Source organism: Phyllostomus hastatus, unplaced genomic scaffold, assembly GCF_019186645.2.
Source record: "Phyllostomus hastatus isolate PE091 unplaced genomic scaffold, TTU_PhHast_1.1 phas_contig_62, whole genome shotgun sequence".
Lineage (NCBI taxonomy): Eukaryota > Metazoa > Chordata > Mammalia > Chiroptera > Phyllostomidae > Phyllostomus > Phyllostomus hastatus.
Window position 1 is genome coordinate 11,098,408 of NW_025333921.1, and position 23,410 is coordinate 11,121,817.

The 23,410-nt window shown below is 33.7% G+C and overlaps 1 protein-coding gene across 1 annotated transcript in view; it reads right to left on the bottom strand.

The window, feature by feature from the left end:
- Positions 1-1,080: 1,080 nt before the first annotated feature.
- Positions 1,081-23,410, bottom strand: part of MDGA2 (MAM domain containing glycosylphosphatidylinositol anchor 2) — an 835,187-nt gene continuing 812,857 nt past the window's right edge. Inside the window, exons 15-17 of the mRNA XM_045848684.1 lie at positions 19,112-19,242; positions 5,585-5,690; positions 1,081-3,213 (exon numbers count right to left, since the gene is read on the bottom strand). Of these exons, the coding sequence (XP_045704640.1) occupies positions 3,125-3,213; positions 5,585-5,690; positions 19,112-19,242 (326 nt within the window). The 3' untranslated portion in view covers positions 1,081-3,124. The remainder of the gene's footprint in view (positions 3,214-5,584; positions 5,691-19,111; positions 19,243-23,410) is intronic.

The following is a 23,410-nucleotide window of genomic DNA, read 5'->3' on the forward strand; positions in this document are numbered from 1 at the left end:
TATAAAAGAAGAGAAAAACATTGACATCAATTGCACTTAAAATATGTTATCAAAAAGAAAAGGGGGGAGATATGTTAGTTAATTCAACTTATAATAAACACAAAAATGTTAGAAAAAGGAAGGCAGTTGGTAAAAAGGTAAGTTGTCATTATTATCACCATTTAACACAATTTACATATATTTCACTTATCCCAGTTTTTTAAATTTCCTGCATTTTTATTCATTGACTTTCAATTAAAGCAACTAAACATTTGATCTGGAGTGAAAAACATCGATTCTAATTCTAAGTTTGTTGGTTTACATAAATGATTCAGAACCCACTTGAGATATATACTTTAATTTATTACTGTATTGATAAATACAATTGCTTTGCAGTTCTTTTGATTGCACTTTGTTCTTGGCATTCATCAGCACTTTCTTAAAGATTTAATTAAAATTAATTTTTGAAGTACCAGCCAGTTCTCTTCAAGTTCTGAAGCATTGTGTATTCTTATTGTGTAAAAGGTAACAGAAATTCTTACTACCTTATTATGTTCAATTGTAGGTTGGAAACTCTCACTTAAACAGCAATTTCTTTGTGTAAAGTTACTTAGGAGACAAGGAGACTTGCTTTCCTAGAAAGGACATGTCTATCCAAATATTCTGAACATAGTTTTTTAGTTATTTGCAAAATTCTCACTCAAATCAAGGTTCAAGAAAAGAAGGCAGCAATGAGTTAAGCCTCCGTTTATTACAAGCAATGAGTATGCAGAAAGGCAATTAAAAAGATGATCCACTAATAGGGGGTAGTTGAGAAAAGTGGATGTTTGCCACACAAAATGGAAGGCAAGCTGAAGGGAGATTTAGTATATATTAAGCTAAGTGCCCAAATATTGTCTATCTCTTTGGTGTAATAAAATAGATGGTTGACTGTAATTTTGAAAAAATTCAGTATGCCTGATTTATTTTAAAGTCATGAAATTCATGTGTTTTTCTATATAATTTAAAGGTTTTGGTTTAGCTTAATCCTATCACTACCTACATATTCAGACTGGTCCCCTCCTTAACTATGAGAATACACATTAAATTCAAAGTTCGTATTTGTCTCATATTTTAGTTTCAAAGATATGACACTTTTTAACATGTATTACAAATATGGATGAATGCATCAGGGATTTCCTATTAAAATTTCTTCCTGTAGACAGTAAGGTACATGAAGCACTGAAGATTCGCCCCATAGTAACAGAACAGGGAAACTGTGGAGCTAGTCTCCTTCTGGTGACAGGTGAACACTGCTCAACAAACACACACACTGCTTTGCATACCTTCCCTGGAAAGAGGCTTTATTGAACATAGCTGTAAAATTATCTTTTAAGTTGAATGACTGAATTTGCACAAACATTTCTACAGAATTAAAAAAATCAAGCTGTGTCATTTTTCCACTACATTTTGTTGTGCTTTTTATATTAATATTTGCAAATGTTATAATTTAATACTTATATCCCAATTACTTGCATAATCAGTTTTTTAAACTCCTGGGGTATTGAAAGAACATATAATAATAATAATATTCTTCTTCTTTAGACAAAAGTCTTTTTAAATGAAGTTAAAAGCTGAGATAATTTAAGGAAAAAAGATCTTCAAATTTTCATAACGAACAGGTTTAAGTGAAATTTACAATGCATTGGAAAACTGGCTGGTTAAAGGTATGATTTGTCCTCAGGTAGCTCAAAATCATTTTTACAGGTTTTTGTTTTTTTGTAAAAGTGTTTTTAATCTTTGTAAAATAATAAAATAATATTTCACAATTTGCACAGAGTCTGACTAAAGGGCAGAGGCATATTCCCCTCAGTGTTTAGAATAAAGCCAGATTTTTCAGGCCCAGTTCTGCTGTAGAGTTCGTATGCACTGCAATTGCAAACATTTTCTTGTTCCCTCTAAAGCTAGGGCCAATTTCATTACAAATGGAGGTTAAAGTAAAAAAAAAAAATCACTCATGTTTTACCACCTTCTGTGCTAAGTATTATCTTAACCTTTTGTTCTGGTTGACCTATTTAATAACCTGGAAGAAAAAAAGTGTTGCTCCCATGTCTGGTCTCAATGGAAGTCATTCTGTAATAGACAATAAGCCGAAAGGCCATGGCTGTCTAGTCAAACAACAAATATCTCGTCTGCATGGGCTTACGCAGCAGCTTCGGTCCTTTCTTCTTCAGAAGCAGCTTTGTTGTCTTGCCTGTAATTTGCACATTTAGGCTCTGTAGTTTGTTTATAAAATAGTTTTACACAAACCACTCTTAGCAGTGCAAGCTTCTGAGTTGAAAATTATTCAGGCTTGTTTCATTGAAGGCACTTAGTTTCCATGGCAATTTATAAAAGATGGTGGTTTGGTTTCTTCATTGGAACAGATGACTTAATTTGGGTGTTCAAGTGGCCGCGAGCAAACTCCGATAAGCCTGTGTGTTATGTAAGCCCAGGTTTACTCTCCTGGAGAGTAGTGCATGCAAAAAGAGACAGCATACAGTTATCTAGCTTAGCCATGGGAGGAAAACAAATAAAAACAATAAAGGTAGGGTGGGGATAAGGCAGAGAAGATGAATTTTTTAAATAATTCTGAGTTCAGGTTCTTTTCAAGAAGGGTAACAACCAAAGGTAAAAGGGCCTACATTTGTTTAATTCTCCACGTAAAACTTTCTCCAATGGAAAATAAATGCCAGCTCTTCATGTACCCTGTTTATAGTGAGGTTTTTGTTGGCAGGCCATTAGGTTTCCATGGTAACAAGCAAACTATTCATTTAAAACAAAACCAGCCATGACTTTGTGCTTTGACAAGAATTTCTATAGCTCTTTTTTTTTTTCCAGAGTTCAACCAGATGACCAGATGACACTGTAATCTTTGTAGCCACAAAAGCACCTGAAGGTCTCTTCTCTACTCAGGTCAAGACTATCTTTTATATGTAGTTTGGAATAAGTTATACTTCCATGATGTCTGTTTATCCCCAGTGCTTAAAAAATTTGTTTTTATTATTTTATTTTGAGTCAGTAGTCAGTGGAGGAATCTTTGGTAGTTTGTTTTTTCAACGTCCATTTACAAAGACTCTTCATGCCAGTGCCTGGTGAATCTTTTATAGCCTCTGCCAGGATAAGGTCACCTTCGAGGACTTAGGATAGAGATGAGGACAATAACTGGAAAAAGCCATATATGTACTAAAATTCCAACAGCACCATCAACGGAATCTAAAGACAAGGAAAACAAGTGCCAAGAAACAACCAAACAAAAAATAAGTATTCCATGTAACAACCAATAAAAACTTCAGTGAACTAATGAAACTACTTTTGTATATGGAAAACATTTTTGGAAAGTTTTTTTCAGTTTTATTTATCAGCTTAATTTCCAAGACAAGTCAAAGGAATATAGCTTACATATATGGTTAGGTATATGGTGTTAGGCATTTGATAAAATAAACATTTTTCAGATTTAATTTGACATAAAAAGATACAAAAACTCCCTCAGAAGGTCTTCGTGTGGGTTTGTGGCTGAACTTAACCTACGAGTTCTGCTAGTCACATAAAGTCATGCACATACAGAATATTCTCAGACATTCTAAATGCCAGCTTTTTTTCCCCAAGCTTCCAAAATTTTGAGGTTTCCAAAAAGCCGTAAGTTAAGCTGATATATCTTAGAATACATACCTTACCTGGGAATGCTAACGCAGGCAAAATCCAGTAATTCATTAACCTGGCTTAAGTTACAGAATGGCAATGACCAAGGAGAGAGGTGTGAAAAGAAGAGATACACAATCTCAGCTTTCGAAGGTGTGGCCACAGTAATAGTACTGCCTGAGCAGGGTTTGGGGCCAGAGCAGTTTGAGCTTTGGGCTTCCAAACTGTTTTGTACTTAGACATTAACATTAATTTAATACTCATCAATCACTATTCATCAAAATGAATTTTAGAAGTGACCAATAGACAAATGTAATAGAATTTGTCTTCCTCATACCAAAGAGAATATTTTTGTTTAATTAGGATTATTTGTTTCCTCTGGTTGTTAGAGGCTAAAAAAGAACTTTAATAATGTATAGAAATATCTCATTTAAAATAGTCAGACATTTCTCTGGAATTAGTAGTTTAAGAAAACATTCTATTGTCTAATAACAAAGTCTCTGCAGGTGTTCATTGTCATTTCACTGTGCCTCCTGTTACCATGTCCACTCTTTTCTTTCAGGAGTGAATGATGTTCTCTAGCTTTCCTCTTTTGGAAAGTTTAATTCATCTTACTGCATTTAATTTCTAATATTTTTCAGTGATTAAATTATCAAAATGTAAGTTTTCTGTGTGAGATGGTAACTATCTTCAGTTAATATATTATTGTCACTGATTCATGTTATGAAATCCAAAAGCAATTGCATTCCTCTCTGAGGAGAAAGCATGGTTTCCTGTGCATTTGACAAACCCGCTTCATTTGAGCACAGCTATTAGTCATATAAGGCAAAATCAACCAGACACGGGGGCGAAATTTTTACTAAATGGGTTCCTTGAAATGCTAGGTGTAATGATGAGAAGGTAAAACTGTGAGCAAAATGTCTCATTGTTGTATACAATCTCAGTTTTTGTCTTTTTACAATGTGTAAAAATGGAATTAGTTTGGTTCATATGAGAGAGCACTCACCGAATTTTTGTACAAACAGTGCTTTCAACAATACCACTGATATAATTTCTCACTGATTATACACTCAATTAACAAAGACTCTGATTTGCTCTAGACTTAATACAAAATGGGATCTCATGCTCCTTTTATATGTGAATAATTGATGAATTTATTTTTATAAATTTCATTGATGCTTCTTTATATGATCACAAAATTGAAGATTCCAGGTGGTCCAATGAAAATTGTTCAATTGGAAGAATTTGTAATTGGAATGACTTTAGTTAGACTTCTCAACATCAAATGAATAATATGAGGATGATGTTTTTAAGAAGCAGCCCAATACATAATTCTGATGCTTCTTGAATTATTTATCATTTTTGTTTACATCTATTTTACATAAAAATGGATTTGTGGTGAAAAATAAAATTTGAAAACATTATTAAACCATAATATTCAAACCAGAGTAAAAGTGAAACCAAATTACTAAGCAATTGTGCTAACCCATTACTTTATATATTTATGTCTGTGTGTATACACGTATATATATATGCTAATGACAATATTAAATTTGTTTAAATGTTTAGCAAAAGTGGTACCTAGGATATATCTTTATAAACTGAGAAAAGAGATGTATGTCTATATAAATGTTGGTTGAATGTATAGATTAGCCAAATATTTTGAGAAAAGTTAAACACCTCTGATAGTAATATTATAAATTAAAAATATTTTAAAATCCTAATTAAAAATAACAAACCTACTTTTATTTTATATTAGGGCAAATAAGCATATAGTCAAATTTAGTATTTGAGTTTAAATTATCTTCAAAATGTTAGCACCTCATGCATAACAAATTCTAACTAAACAAACTAAAAATTAATGTTTTTTAAATTATAATGTTAGTTTGCTAGTAACCGCATTACTTTAACATCTAATCAAGCTAATTCAAGAAGAAACACTTACTCTTACTCGTCAGGTCTTGTTTTGCGCATTCTCCTTCTGCAATTGACACGTCATCAATGGCAATGTCACCTTCAATGCCGGGACCTCGAATACCTTCAAAAATGAGCTACAAATGGGAATGAAAGAAACCTAAATGTAGAGCTTTAAGTTGCAGATGAATTTCTATTGAGAAATTGAGGCACAAAACCTAAAATTGTCAGTCCATACATCTATTTTACTTGATGACCTTCAAAATTCTTACTTACCAGAACCAAATGATCTTAATAAAACCAATAATGGGATATACCTTACGTAGTATATGATTTTTTCTACAAAAAATTTCTGTGTTGTTCTTAAAACAAAACTACAATTAATTGAATAATATAATAAAACCACTACTACAAATCTCATTACTTTTTTCTTTTCTAGGGTAAGGAAAATTTTCACTTTGAACAGTATTTCTCTATAAAAGATTTCCTCCTAATTTCTATAAACACAACACTGGTTTTCTAAACATTTTAAGGAATTAATCAGTTTTGGATTTTCTACAACGGTGTTATGTTTTTTTTTCCATGCCCAGAACAAGGGTTTGTCATTTCTAGAAAATTGTTTGATTTCTTGCAAATATAGTGAATAGGTTCCTCATATTCCCCAAATGTTATAAATTACCACTACAATTTCACTTTTGACATTCTATTTTTGAACACTTGAAGATATTTATGGGTCTACATATGGTGGGTGTTTAGTAGCCAACCTTTGAATTTCCAGTATCTAGAATAGTGGTTGGCACTGAGGCTTAATACGTGAGTCTCAAAAGAATACATGAATAAAATCATCTCCCTTTATTGCTAAATTAGCAATAATTTTAGCAATAAAATTGCTAAAATTTTAGCAGTTTTATGATGGCAATATGGAAAATTAGCAACTTATTTTAGCAATTATTATTTCACTTTTACAAAAACAAAAATCTTTCAGAATTTTTCTATAAACCCATATTTATTTCTTGCTTCCAGCTATACCTTTTAAGCTAGATATTAAAAGGCAACCTATGCATTTTGTGACTATAGTTCCAGAAAAAAATTCTACATGTCAAAATGAAATATGTACCTTAGCCTTTCCAGAGAATAATTGGCTAAATAAAGAGCAATTTTTTAAAAAAAATTTTAAACAGCAATTTTAACATCAAGTTTGTGTGCATTTTTATAGAATTTCCAGCTTTATTTCATTGCAGCAATTTACGGTGAAAGTCTACATGAATACCAAAAATTTTGTTTTTATTTTTTGTCTTTGATAGTATCTTAATATGGCACCTTAAAGGCAAATTTGTGGTGATTTTTAGACAATTTAAGCATCCCTTGAGAAGCAGCCTTTGATCCATTGTTCTCTGATATACTACTACTATAATTTTATCAACTGAAGTAATTAGTAAGCAAAGAATTTAGTTATCAACTTTGGTATTGAGTCCCTGTCCTTTGCTTCAATATCATTTGTAAGAATAAGAGTTATTTTTGTAACTTGAAGGAGAAAAAACCTGAGAAGTTTTTATTACTATATTTAATTTCTGTAGAGATGTTTTTCTGCTTACTTTTCTGAATAGAGTCACGTTTTGGAAAAGTCCAAAGCCATTTCTTGGAAAAACACCCTGTATCACTGAAGCCATAATAAAACAGCAGGCCAGCATTCAAATATTCTGAACAAGTTGGAACTATACAAATGCTCAGTCCTCAGAATCAGCAGTGAAGCATTCCTTAGGCTGCTGGAAATAATTACTTATATTTGAATTGTAGTTGGTTTTTTTGGAAGGTGTCTGGAAAGCGTCTGAAAAACCCTCAGATGACTGTTTAAATCACAAGTGAGGACTTTAAAAAATACTAGTAATATAAAGATTCAAGGGCACTGCAAATAGAAAAAAAAGTCATTTTAATGACTGCAAAATATTCCACTTTGTAGATATTTATTTAACTAGTAGTACCTTACTATTATTGCTAGACACTAAAATTATTTTTAGCAATACTGAACAAGGCTCAGGTGAGTGCATTCCAAAACATTCTTAGGCACTCTTATTTAGAGAGCATGGCTCTTTAAGGTCATCAAAACTGCCCCCAGCAGCACTCTGTCCGTGAGAAGGCATTATGGTTTTCCTAACCATGTGTTTCTAAGTCTTTTGGGTGTTTTACTTTTTTTTTGATATATGCTGCTTACCTGGTAGAGAATCAATGTTAGAATAAATCAGTGGTTATTCCTGCCCCTTCATAGTTTTAGTTATGGGATGCTGAGTCTTCTCTCGTGAAGATAACAGCATGAATGGAATGTTACCTTGGAGAAAGTTAAAACTTACAGATTCATGTTGACAGGAGTCTTATTTCATAAAATCAAGCATTTCCATTTTGGCCACAAGGTTAATACTTTATTGAATGTGAGTAAAGTGCTGTGATCAGAAAATTTTCTTTCATGTGGGTATTTTAAGGGTTCGAACTGAGTAAAATGTACATTTCTGCCTTGCAGTCAAGTTTTAATTCTGGAATGAAGCAGGAATAAGAATGTATTATTTGGGAAAATTTGATTTGGTAAGAGGAAACCCCCTGAGTCAACCTGAGTTATCATTTAACAAGATGGAGACAGAAGGGAAAGGCAGTAAGCACTGCTCACAGAGGAGACTGCAGGGATTGCAAAGTAGTCGTGGCAAAGATAAAGGGATATGCTCTGCATGAGTAGTGAGCTGTTGGTGCAAAGGCTAATAAGGGTAGGTTAGAATGTTCTGCACCCGCTTACAAAAATTTAAACAGAAGCTGAAGTTATAATCCTTTTATAGGAAAGGATTCTGAAGAAATAGGCTTGTGATACATGAATTTTCCATCTTAGTTATGCAGACATGAGTAGACAGTAAAATTAACCATAGGTTTTCTTATTTAAAGTACACAGTGATTTTCAATAAGTTTTTGCTACCTGGAGGTAAACGTCAAGATAAAATAATGGGGTTATTTCAAAAAATCAAAATTAGCCCTGGCTGGTGTGGCTCAGTGGATTGAGCATAGGCCTGAGAACCAAAGGGTCACCTGTTCAATTCCCATTCAAGGCACATGCCTGGGTTGTGGGCCAGGTCCCCAGTAGTGGGTACATGAGAAGTAAACACCATTGATGTTTCTCACCCTCTCTTCTCCCTCCCTTTCCCTCTCTCTAAAAAATAAATAAAATATTTTTAAAAATCAAAATTAAAATATATAAATCATCAAAATGATTCCTGAAATTTTCAAGACTGCTTTTCTTAGAATGATCTTGTCATTACTCATAGCATTTCAAAAGTTCTGCTGCTGAGTTTTAAAGGTTAAACACCCCTACTTTTTCTCTAATTTCCTTTGTCTTCCCTTTCTTTGGCCTCTCTGTGCAGCTTGATTAGGAACATAAGTTGAAATCTAGGTTTATCTTAAAGATAAAAGACCCAAGGCAGAGAGGTTGTGACAGAAGCTGCTCCCTTTTTGTCATGGTCAGACTGAGACCGAGTGTTAACTGACAGATATAACTGAACATGTATGCTACCTTCGGATGGCAATATGTTGACTGTAGGTTGTAGTTGTCTGAGAAGCAAAAATACAAATCAGAGAATGTCTAAGTTTCATGTGTCCAGATGACTGCCCATATCTGGAACATTCTCTTACATGAATACTCCATTCCTTGGTGATCATGAATGAATTGTTACAGTAAAAGAAGTAGGCTGATTTGTAAATCTATTATTTATATTTATCTGCACAACTATGAATAATACAGTTTGTCACTGTATGAAGCAAGTTCATTACTTCCTATATAAACATAGCAGGTATTTCATACATTGTATGGAAATAAATCAGGGATGAGTAGCAGTCTTTACTAGAATGATAAAAATAATTTCAATCACAGTCTTGGTGCAGTTATAATCAGTATTTTTAATATTTATTTGTCATTCCATCACAACAGGAAATCTAATCAAATAGGCCAGAGAAATACTGTAGTCTTCCTCAGGATCCAATCTGAGCAGGAAGATAAAAGTCCTGAGGAGAATGTTTGTTTCCGGTTAGTCTCTGCAGCAGTTTTGCCCTTCAGAGAACAAAGGATGGGGTTTAACTTGTCTTGACTCTCATAAGAAATATTTGTTGCATTGTTCTGTTTATGCTCTGAAATCCAATGAAAATTATATCTGTGTATTATAACAAAATTTTGTATATTCTAGTACTCATGAATGGCTTCTAGACTTAAACAGATATTTTTTGTATATTGTTTTGACTATGAGATAGAAAACAGAGATAAGATGCATCAATACTAAATTTAAGAATGCACAAAGAACCAACTTTCAAGTATTTATAAAAATAAATCCTTGGTGATAATTTTTCTCAAATATAAAAATGAAGAACTCTAGCAATTAATTATAATATGATGTATCCACACTTGGAAGATATGACTGGTATGTAATGAAAAAATGCTCTCTAATGGAATAGCTTAAATTATGTCAAATTTTATGAAGCACCATTGTGGTTCTGACTACTATTATGTTACAGAGCTAAAACTATGTTCTTTTCCTCTTCTATATTCCAAAATGAATTTGGTTTAAATGCCATGAAGAAAAAATTAACAACATCTAGATACTTAGGGAGAAAATGTTGAGGTTCAGGCCTTCTAAAAGACAGTTCAGATTATGCAAACATCTTCCTCATACACCATCATGTTGATATTATTGAAAAGGGTTTTTCTCACTGAAATGACAAGTTTAAATTTTAATGTTTTCACAGTATGTGTATGCAATTCAGCAAACACAGTATACAGGAAATACTGTGTAATCAGAAAGTTAACTTTTGATTTGTAAATTCAAGTGGAACTTTAAATGTATATATATATGTTTAAATATATATTTATATAAATATTTCTGTATTAGAATTATACCACACAAAATTATTGATTCATAGACTGACAGTTTCTTACATGCATTATAATGCTTTATACATTGATGTGAATATAGAGATAGATATAGATGATGCTGTCAAAGCTTATATTCATGTATAATTTCTGAGTAAGAGAAGAATAGCTAGCTACATGCAGCATTAATGAGTAAAAGTAGAGGTTGAGTCAAGGAATACAGCACTCCTCTGATCATCTGACTTGAGCATTAATGGTGCCTTCTGCAAATGCTTGCAACATTATTTTTTCCTGAGGAGAGATACATGCCTCCTGATCATCATTGCTATGGCAAACACAAAGTCCAAGAATACAGTGTGAAAACTAACAGTATACAATGCTTGGATAAACTTAAGGATATAAATATATTTGAAAATATTATTAATTAAATATAAATTAACATAAGTAATTTTACCTTTATTTTTTTGCTGGGACAGCAAATAATTGAGCTAGCCTTAACCATTACAAAGGAGATTTGAAGACAGGCAACAGAATAAATCAGGTAGGTAGCCTGAGCTTCTTCCCTGGGGAGGCTATGCAAATATGAACAATGAGTTTAATTTCAGAAGACTTTGCTGGTCCAACTTGCTGGATAAAAGTCAATTAGTTGGCAAAGCTCCTTATCTGAAATAATACCATGAGAGTGTAATTGTTGGCAAAGACAGAAAGAAAGAAATTGCACTGTGAACTGCAATTGGAAAATGTTTTCTGTGGTTGCTTCTGGAGCCATCATCATGTTTACATAATTGCCGTGGAATCTGGCACAGAATGTTCACTGTGTATCCACATGAGTGTGTGATGGCTACTCAGGAGGACAACATTTTCCAGATTAATATTATGCTTAGTCAGATAAACATGAAGTCAGCATGATACCATAGTAGCACCATAACCTTTTTTATAATTCTTACTTAATGTCAATTATTAGTGTGATTTAAGATAGTCTCAAAACCTATATCCAAATATTTAAATGAGGATATAAGAATAGAAATTCTCCAGAATTACTTTCAGCTATAACTAAGAAAATAAAATGACAATATTTTATGTGCCGCAATGTCTCTAGAAAACATTTAGAATATGCTATGAAAGAAGCAAGGTACTAAAAGGAATGGTTAAATATTTTCCTCAGTATAAAATATGAAATATGTGATATTATAAGACTAACACTACATTATTAATTTTACTTTTGTTGGAAAATTTACCCTAATTCTTCTAAATCCAGCAAAATGTATTTTCATTATAAGCACTGACCATGCTAAATTAATTCTAGAAAAAGAGCCACAAAAGAAATTTCAGTATGACAAAACTTCAATTTACCCTGAAATGGACTACAAAATAATTTCATTTTCAGCTAAGCAAACTAATTGGACACACTGCAAGAATTTTGTAAGTGGTTATTTTTTAAAGGGATTATGGATCAAACTAATTCAAAGGCACATAACTCCAAATGAATAAAACAATGCAAGTGTTAGTGAATCAGAGGCTCAAAATCACTTATATCTCATTTATAATTCTGCTGCTGGGAATATACTCTAAGAATACAGAGTCACCAATTCAAAAGAACATATGCATCCCTAAGCTCATACTGGCACTATTTATAATAGCCAAGGGCTGGAAAAAGCCTAAGTGCTCATCAGTAAATGAGTAGATCAAAAAACTATGATACATTTACACAATGGAATACTATGCAGCAGAAAGAAAGAAGGAGCTCCCACCCTTCTTGACAACATAGATGGAACTGGAAAGCATTATGCTAAGTGAAATAAACCAGGCTGTGAAGGACAAATACCATATGATCTCACATATAAGTGCAACCTAATCAACAAAATAAACAAATGAGCAAAATAGAATCAGAGACCTGGAAATAAGGAACAAACTGACAGTGACTAGAGGGGGAGGGGGAGGGGAATAATGGGAGAAAAAAGGAGAAAGGTCAAGCCAAGGTACACAAATGGGGACTCACGGGCACAGACAATGGGTGGTGATTGACTGTGGGAGTCGGGGAGGATGGGCTAGGGGTGAGCAACGGTAAGAAAGTGGGACAACTTTAACCAAACAACAATAAAAATGATTTGATAAAAATAAAAAAAAATGAAAAATAAAAATAAAGAAAAACAACACAAAAAAAGAATTTGAAGAGGTAAGAGATATCCTTTCCACTTGAATTAAAGATGTCTTAGAATGCCACAAAGCTACATGTGAATAACATTAAAACTTCTCAGAACTTGATTTATATGTAAATATATTTCATACAATTGTTGCCATGCTTTCCTATATTTCTGAAAAGCTTCATAGGTTATAAACAATTTTTCAGTAAAAAATCCTTTGATAAAAGTTCAAAGGATGAAAATAAAAAACAAAATAAAACAAAAACAGATAAAAAGGATAGGATTGTATAGTTGTGCTTCATGTTTCCTTCAACAATCAAAATTTATGAAATAAAGGAAAATCCTTAGCCAATGGACCTAGAAATACATTAGGGTATGAAAAAATATTGATATCTAAAAATGATTTTATTTATCATTAATTTAAATAGTTTAGAAATGCACTTATGATTCAAAATCTTTACGTTTTGACTTTCTCCTAGCCAAGAGAGAGTACTAAGAACCAAATAGATCCTTCCATCTGAAACAACCAAAGAACTGGACAGAATTTAAGAAATGATGATATTCAAGACACAAAACATCAGGTAACGAGCAGTGATCCCTGAGAGATGGGAATCACACAGCCCTACTACTGTCCAGTACAGAACTTATAGACCACAGTGTAAGCAGAACAAAGGTGGAGCCCATTACAATATCTGAGTTGAGGAGACAGAGTTCAGAGTCCCAGTAGCTTGAGGCACCTGGAGTGTGCAGGGTAGAATACCATCAAAAAAGAGTTGCAGAGAAAGAGAAATCTGCAGAGGAGCCCCTCATATATTCAGAACAGTGCTGATCAGGACATTAATTTGAGGAAACTACTCAAAACCTGAAAAAGAACCAGAGGGATGCATTTAAAGTAACAGTACCCAGCTCACACAAGTCTTGGAAAATCTCATAATCCATGGGACACTGTCTAGAGGAGAGTACTCAGAAGACTCTTGCCTCGTGTGAGAAATAATTGGCCCTATACTAAACACTGCTCTGGTCTCACCTAACAATCTTTTTTCTTTTTTTCCATTTTTTTCAATTATTGTTTATATTCAATGTGATTTTGTATTGGTTGCAGGTTTATAGCAGAGTGGTCAGACAATCACATACTTTACAAAGTGTCTGTTGATATTTCCAGCATTCACCTGGCACCACACACAGTTATTACAATATTGTTGGCTATATTTCCCATGCTGTACTTTAGATCCTCATGACTATTTTATTGCTACTGATTGATACTTCTTAATTCCTTCACTTTTTTCACCCAGTCCCCTAACCCTCCTCCCCTCCTTGTAACTATGAGTGTGTTTCTGTTTTGTTTGTTCATTTTTATTGTTCTCTAGGCTCTACATATGAGTGAAATCAGTGAAATCATATGGTGTTTGTCTTTCTTGGCTGACTTATTTCACTTAGTATAATACTCTCTAGGTCCATCCAGGCTATCATCACAAATGGTAAGATTTCATTCTTTTTTTTCTGGCTGAATAATATTCCATTGTATATATGTGCCACTGTTTCTTTATCCAGTCATATACTGATATGCACTAATGTTGCTTCTATACCTTTGCTATTGTAAATACCACAAGGGTGCATATATTCTTTCAAATTAGTCAATCCAATCCAAATTAGATTTCTTTCAATATATACCCAGAAGTACATTTACTAAGTCACCTAACAAATCTTAAAGGCAAAACCAACAATGATAAACTCTTCCCAAGTAACTTAACATTCCCTGAAAGCTAAAGAATATTTACAGAAGAGTATTTACACATATCAAGGAAAAATTCAGTGTCCGACATCCAATCAGACTACCAGACATGTAAAGAAACAGGAATACAATGACTTGTGAGGAGAAAAAAAATATAGTCAAAACCAATCAAGAACTGACATAGATGTTAGCATTAGCAAGCAATGACACTAAAACAATTATTATAATTTGATTTCATATGTTTAAAACATTAACTAAAGACATGAGACACATTTCTAAAGACTCAAATTGAGGTTACAGAGATGAAAAGTACAATAGCTGAGATGAAAAATACACTAAATAGTATTGAAGGCAGATTAGATATTTCAAAAGATATAACTAATGAATGTGAAGACAGAATAAAAATTATTCAAAATGAACCACAAATAGAAAAAAATTAAAAATTTTGAAGCCTTAATGAGCTATGTAACACCTTTAAAAGGACTTATATGAGGGGGACCCACCAAAGATCCGGAATTATCTTCTGGAGGGTAGGGTCCTTGTAGTATAGTTTTTCCCTGAGAGGTCAGGGTTTTAGGAACCCATCTGTATCAGTGTACCAGCTGGCATTGTTGTGAGAAGTGGCATTTAGCCTCTTCTGATTTTTTTTTGCAGACTCTTACAATGCATTTGCCCATTTCATGATGCCCATACTCATGCACTGGCCCACACCATGATGAGTCAGCAGTTTTTTACCAAAAATGGCATGATCCCATGTCGCTGTCCTTATTCACCTGATCTCACCCTGAGAGAGGTTTTTTTTGTTTGTTTCCCTGGATGAAAAAAGTTCTCAAAGAGAACCATTATGTTGATGTGGAAGAGATAAAACAAAAAAATGCAGAAGCACTAAAAGGCATCAAAACTGATGAGTTAAAAAACTGTTTTGAACAGTAGAAAAAACTGTCTGAAAAGGTGTATTGCATGCAATGGAGAGTACTTTGAAGGTGACCTAAGTTTAAACATGTAAGAATAAGCACACACGTTTTTATAAATAAATTCCTTTTTTTGGTCCTTCCTTATATATGCATAATTGTAGTTTTCAAAGGAAGAGGGGGTGCAAAAACACTTTTGGAATGCTAGCCAGAAAATCCTTGTTTCATCAAAACTATAAACCCACAGATTCAAGCATTTCCATGAAACCCAAGTGCATGAAAAATGAAGAAATCTACACAAAAGCACACTACAGTTAAACTGCTCAAAACTAGTGATAAAAAGAAGACCTCAAAAGCAATGAAAAAAATGTCACGTTGCATATAAAAGACTAAATCTAAGAGTGTCAGCAAATTTATCTTTGGAAACAATGGAAACAAAAGCAGCAGAACAGCATCCTTAAGGTTTCAAAAAGAAACATCAGAATACCAACTATATACTCAGAGGAAATGTCTTTGAAAAAAATAAAGGTGATACAGACTTTTTCAGAAGTTCAAAAGGTGAAAAGAATTCATGTTTAGCAAATCCACTCTACAATATCTATTAAATGAAGCCCTTCAGGCAAAATAAAATTGATACCAGATGGAAACATGGATCTACAAAAAAGGAACAAAAAGCACCAGAAATAATAAATGCTTTGCACACCAACCATGCAAACCCAGTCTGATTATTCAGTTGGAATGAGAAGAACTGATTACAGGGAAGTTCTCTAAGTTCTGACCCATTGTGAATAAAGCTTTATTCATTTGAACATTCTTGAACATCTGCTTTGAACATTTTTGTAAATCTCTTTTTGTGAATTTAATATGTAAATGTGGAGGCTATGGAAAACTTGTCATTTGTAGTGAGCAGTAAAATGTTTTGCTCTGAATTTACACTGACCACATGCTTCCTGGTAACAAAAGACTGACTCACATCTTGAATCCCTTTTTAAATCCGAGGTCTGGGAACAGGATGCAATGGACGAAAAATGGTTGAGTCAGAAAGAAAAGTAATTTCTTTCTCTAAGATTGCAACATCAAACATGGAGCTGGCACTCTGCTTTTTGTCTTTTCCTTCTGTGAAACCCCTGTCATTGCTTATATGGAGGGACACATTCCCTTCAGTATTCTCCCTGTTGCAACATCGTAAATAAAGGTTTCACTCACTCAGAACAATGAATAAATAAAAAATAAAGCAAAATCTATACCCTTTCTACTGTAAAAAATGATATAATAAAATAACTATGTGCACCACAATTTAATATCTGCCTGTGGGTCATCCTAGTAATTCTGAAAAATGAATAATACAGTTAACACCGTGGTTTTCCTTAATTTCTTTACCATATTATTCAAATTTCTTGAGTGGATACTCTCTGGAAGGACTAGTCCCCTGAACTCAACCTGCTTTCCAATTTGAGTACCACTGGCTTTAAATTCTGTGGGCAACAAACTTTCCTGGATCTCCTTCCCTTTAACTCTACAAAATACGACAGGACCAAGCTCCTCTTCCACAGTTCCTGTTAATGATCACTTAGTGTTCTGCATTGTCTGTCCTTTAACCAGTGTTCACACATGTGCACTCTTCCTTGGGAACATCAACCACCCCTCGGTTTTAGGCAGCACACACACCTGCTGACACACAAGCATGTGCCCCGAATATTTCAGATAAACATATACGACAACCATCTGTGCATCTCCAAAAGGGTATTCCACAGGTGCTTTATATTAACATGTCCAAGAGAGGAGCAACCATATTCCTCTCTAAAGCTTGTCTCTTTTCCTCTTTTGTGGCTGAAAGTAACATGTTGTCCAAGTATTACCCAAAATCCCCTTGCTGGAAAGGTCTCAGTCATTCATGGCTACTGCTCAAACTCCCAACATAGAAAACATTCTGCTGGCTTTTACACCTAAACATAATTTAAAAATCATCCACTTTTCTTTAAACCATTTCCCTAGATTTTCTCTTTAACATTTTTTATGGCATCTTACTTGGTTTTCCAGCAAATTTTACCTCCTTGTCTTCCATACAACAACCTGAGTGATGTAGCAGGTCATTCCCTGAGTAAAATCTGTCAATGCTGCCCATTGACCAAACTCCTTAGGCCCCTAAACCTGACCTCACACTAGTCTTTGATATATTCTTGGGAACCAAATTCCAGGTAAAGATTTCTCTGTTTCTCTGGCCAGCTTGTGTTATATAACCTCAATATCTTTATTACTAATTCTGCTGCAATATTAATGCTAGCCCTTTATCTGATTTCCAATCTCTCTGTACAGCTCAGGTTTCACCTCCTACAGTCAGCTTTTCTTGGTTAAGTGTGCTCATGGAGCTACATGCATGTTTCTGTTAACTCAATTATTGCAGCATGTGAGGTATGTGTTTAGATGTGTGTGTATTTCCATCATTCTGAGGTAAATAATAATTTTTAAATATTTATGCAGAGCAGTGTACCTGACAAAGAATAGTGGCTGAATGACTATTTATTGAACTGTTGCCAATAACAAGAAATGATTGTCCTGATAGTACTCAGTAAATAGCTATTAAATTGATGTCTATGTCAATAAAGGGTTATCATGAAGGAAACATTAATTGTTCTTGTAAATAACTTACTGTACACATATTTGATTAATAATTTTATGTTAACAAGGTAGTCATGTAGGAAGCAAAAATATGTTTGGAAGAACATCAACTTTTAAAAAAGAAGGGATATTTGATGCCTATATAGGTATGCACACTTTAACATTAAGTTACTTTTATGATTAATGCTCTCTGGAGTTCAGTCTCCACAGTTCAATTTGATTTCATGATATATTGCCATAGATTCAATTTTCACAATTGTATTCTCTGTTATAGAAACAAAATGATTCCTAGGGTTTATGGTTTCAGTAGCTTTTTTGTGTTTGTAGATAATCAGCTAGTCTTACTACATTATTCTTTACCATTGTGAACAACTGTATGCATTTTTATCATCCTGGCTAGATTTAGAAGTGCAATTTCCAAACAAAAGCCATTAGAATTTTATAGATTAGATTATAAGAAAAAGGACATTTCATCAAAAAAATGGCATAATTGGAGCTTTCAGATTTTCTATACCCTTACAGTTTATACCATGGAATGCATCCAAAAATTACCAGTGGGGAAAATTTTTAACCCAATTAAGTAATGGGTATATATTAATATATTAATACAGATATAATGATTAAAAATCAGTAAAAGCACATTATTTTCTCCACTGCAGTAGTTTCAAGAAATATTGTTTCTAGCCATCATGGCCATTGTTATAGTCATTACAAGTTCTATTATATATTTGCAGCCAACTCTCAATTGAATCTAAGCCTTACTTCTTTTCTATATAAAAACAAAGAAAAATAACCTGTTAAAGTTCTCTGACTTTGTGATAAATTACTAAAATGACATTGCCTCAAAGTGACACATTTTATAAAAGTAAATAAAATTGCATTAAGTAAAATTCAAACATATTAATTGAGAATTGATTATTCAGCTTTCATTATTATAAGAACCTATTTTATTTGTCTTCAGGGAACAAAATATACAAGAGTGGTTTTATAGAAATGGATTATATTTTCTCCAGGCAAATTATTTGATAGACTATTATTCAAACACATTACTTCCTAGATGTTAATCAATAGAGAAAAAGGGCATTTCTCTTTATAAAACAGCTTTTACAACTAAAGATAACCTTAATCATCTTACTGTTGTAATGATTATATTGCAGAGTTTCTGAATATTTATATTCCAGTATTTGTTGAGGCTCTGCCTTTAACCCTATGCTCATGTGCAAACAGCAATCTATTGGAGGAAATTATGTTTTCTTACCTGAAATGAAGTAATTGGATATATATTAACATGAGCCTCATTCCATCGTTGTCCTTTATTCCCACTTGAAGACCACAGTGGATTCTCTATTGTTGTCTGCCCTTTCAAACGTAGATAAACGTTTAAAACACCTAAAAGTAACAATTAAATTTTAATTTGTATAATTGCTTTTGCTTCAAATGTACTGCTCTTTGACCAAACACTTTTAGCAATTAAAGATTTTCAGAACATTCTAGTTTCTCTGCCTCTCGTTCCTTCTTATTTTCAGTCTTACTCTTACGACCTACATTCAACTGTGTGGCAGGGCTCCAAAAGATAGCTTCCTAATCCCTAGAACCTGTAGAGGTTACTGTAAATGACAAAAAAGGCTTTGCCATTGTGATTAAGTTAAGGATCTTGGATAGTGAGATTATTCTAGATCATCTGGGGACATCCTAAATGTAATCACATGTAACATTTTAGGATTGAGGCCAAGGAGAATGTGATACCCAAGAAAAGGTCATGTGAAATAAAGAAGACACTCTGAGCTGCATTTGCACATGGCGGAAGGATCACGCAAGGTCAACACAAGCAGCCTCTTGAAGCCAAAAAGGGCAAGGAAGGGCAGATGATGCTTTCAGAAGAAACTAGCCCTACCAATACCTCGATTTTAGCCCCATTATACTCATTTTCTCACTTTAGATTTCTGCCCTCTGAAACTGTAAGATAACAAGTTTGTGTTTTTTTAAGCCACAAAGTTTGTGGTAACCTATTTGTTTCATCAGTAATAGGAAACTACTATAGCCCATGATCACGTTCTGACTTGACTGACTTGCCAAAATCTGACTCTAATCCTGTTGTCATATTACCAGTTAGCACCTGTTTTGAAGTTGACTTTACCTGTCTCATTTTTCTTGTATAAATTTCCAAATCAAAAGAAAAGTAGCTTTGTCTAATAATTTGATATATACCTTTGGATAATTTCATGACATGCTCATAGCAATAACAATAATGAAGGTGCTAATAATAATATTTGTGTTGAACACTTCAGATGAAAAATTAATCCTCTCAACAATCATATGAAGTACTTAGTATTAACCCTATTAGAGAAAATTTCTCCAGGGCATTGTTCCAACTACTATGAAACAGCCTTCTGGTTTTCTTCCTGTACCAGGAACATTTATGACATTGTATATTCTAAATGGCTTAAACTTCAAGAAGAAGTTTAAGACAGCATGGGTGTTGAGACAACATGGGTGGACCTGGAGAACATTATGCTAAGTGAGATAAGCCAGTCAGAGAAAGACAAGTACCATATGATTGCACTGATATGTGGAACCTACTGAACAAACTGAACTAACAAGCAGATAGAGATAGATTCACAGATAGAGACCAGGCTGACAGGTGGGGGTGGGAGGGCGGAGGGATCAGTGAAAAAGAGGGACAGGGACAACAGTGTGGGGATTGGGGAGGCTGGGGAGGGGAGAATGGTGGGTGGAGGTAGAAGAGGGTTTGGGGGATATATGGTATTAAAAATACAATAAAAATGAACTATTAAAAAATTAAGTGCCTTAAACTTCAAAATTCCCTAATGCTCTGCTCCCAGGACTCTAAGCACCTCATCTCTGTTCTTCTGTCAACTCCATAAGCTGCTATTGTAGACACTGGTTTTACAGTCTGAATAAGAGAACAGACTAGCCTTCAGGAAAGGCTTATGGAGAACCCCATTCAAACTTCTAGAGTCAATAGCACACTTCTTGTGTTTCCGTTAACCAGACTCACGGAGAGATTCTAATGACTTCAGTTGCCCAGTACTCTAATCTCTGCCTCCTGAACTCGGTGGGATCTCCACATTCTGCTGGAACCTCATGGCCCTGTGCCAGGCCCAAGAAATTGTCCTCAGGCAGAGAATAGGACTCCTATGGAGATCTCTTTATTACTGTTTTGTCATTATACCTCAGTTTTGCCATGCCTCTTTTTTAGGAAAATATTTTCTGAAAACAATAACAATATATTTTGCCCATTTTAATCATTGTTTATTACAGTAGAACTTGTCTAGAGAAAGTACTGAATGGCTTCAGAAACCTTCATTTTGATAATTACAGATAATCACATTATTATTTAGATGTTGGTATGTATTTTATGCAGATATCTTCCATAGTATGTACATTTGTTCATTTGAATATTGCACATAAATACTGAAAAGCAGAAAAGATAATATAAAAATAATTATTAAACTGATTAGTCAGAAGTAAGTTCCTCAAGAATTTGGAATGTGATCCTTCAGGGTTTTTTTTTAATGTAGATCTATAGCTGTACAAAGTAATTTATGGTACAGATCTATATGGTACAGAGTAATTTATCTTTCAGATTTTAAGTGCAATTTTTGCCTATTTATATGTAAGACCACACATAGTTATATTACACACAAATGCATAAATACGAATACCCACTTTTTAAATAATGACAAAGACTACATTCTTTACATCACAGATGTCACTTACTAACTAGGTGAACTTGCTTAGTCTCTTAATCTCTTTGTCTCAACTTCCTTATCAGGTAAATGATAAGAAACTAGCATTAGCTTTTTGGAAGAATTAAAATTAGTTAAACTGCCCTAGCTGGCTTAGCTCAGTGGATTGAGCGTGGGCTGAGAACCAAAGTGTCCCAGGTTCGATTCCCAGCCAGGCTACATTCTTGGGTTGCAGGCCATAACCCCCAGCAACCGCACATTGATGTTTCTCTCTCTCTCTCTCTCTCTCTTGCGTGCTCTCTCTCTCTCTCTCTCTCTCCCCCTCCCTCCCTTCCCTCTCTAAAAATAAATAAATAAAATCTTTAAAAAAAAATTAGTTAAACTATGAACAATTACATCTCATACATAGTCTTCACTAGGTTTTATTAGATCTCAAGATGTTAAAATAATATTTCTCTTTATTGATACAACAGATTATATTTATATTAGTAAATTTCTTAATGTTGAACTATGATTATTACAGGGATAAATTTCACTTGATAATGGACTACTATTTTCTTATTATGGTTGATACAGGTTTCTAGTATTCTATTTGGGGATAATGCATGTGTATTTATAAATAACATTCTCCAGTTTTTTTTGTTTTATCTTTCCATGTTGCATGATCACTTTTCACTCCAGAATCTATTATTTTCTGTCTTTTTCCCCTTTAATGTAAGAAATAATCTCCAACTTGTCCTCTGCATTACTGATTTTATTTTCCATAGTGTATATTCTCTTTCCTTTCGATTGTCATCTTTATTTGGTTGTTGTATAATTTATCATGTTACCTTTTATTTTTTAATGAATTAATTCATTATTTTTATTTTATTGTATTTTTACGTCACCATTTATCCTCCCAAACCCTCTTCCACTTTCACCCATCCCCCTCCTTCCCATAATCACCACACTGTTGTCTGTGTCCATGAGTTCTTTCTCTCTTTTTTCTTACCTTCTTTTTTGATTTTATCAAGCTCCCTTTTGTTTTACTCATTTATCCAGTTCCTTCTTTTCCTGAGTCAATTGCTATATAATTTTTATCTTTATCATTGCATAAAGTTTGTATCCTTATGTATTTTATGGAAAACATAAAGCATATGCTATACAAATTTTATTTCACCTGAATTGTCAGTACACCTTTTTCAAAATGTGTGCTTCCTTTACTATGGGCATATTAGCCTCGTTTTGTAGTGTGGAATTTTCACTGGAGCCTTATTTTCTCGCTCTCACTCTCATGCTCATTTCCTTTTGCCTTTAGCATTCCTCCCTAAGGAATGCTAAATATTCCTGTGGCATCACTCCCCAAAACACCGTCGGACCTTCTTTTATGAACACAGAATAAGTTAGATTTTGTTAGCTCCTGCTCTAAGATCGAAAGCTGCAGGACTGATGAACTGAGGTTTCACTATTACTTAAAAATTCAACAATCTGAGAAAAGTGGAAACGCATTTATGGCTTTGGGCCATTTAAGCATTGAACTTTCTGGGATTTTTCCATTGTGTGGGTGAGCTATTGTGTCAGGGAGCAGCTTTCTGAGTCCATCTCTTTTTAAGAACTGAGTGTGGCTCAATTTTTCTTGTTTGCTGGTGCTGGTGCCTTTGCATCAGAATAGTAACCACATGCCAAAAGCAGAACCACTGGCAGAACATACTTCTGTGTAATGTCATTGCATTCTAGTTTTGGACATGAATATGCAACAGGGAGGGATTACAAGGAAATCAAACCCAATTAGATAATAAATGGTGTTAAACTGTAAATAAAGTAATACTTTTTTGAACCTATAATTTATCTGTCACTGGACTAACAAT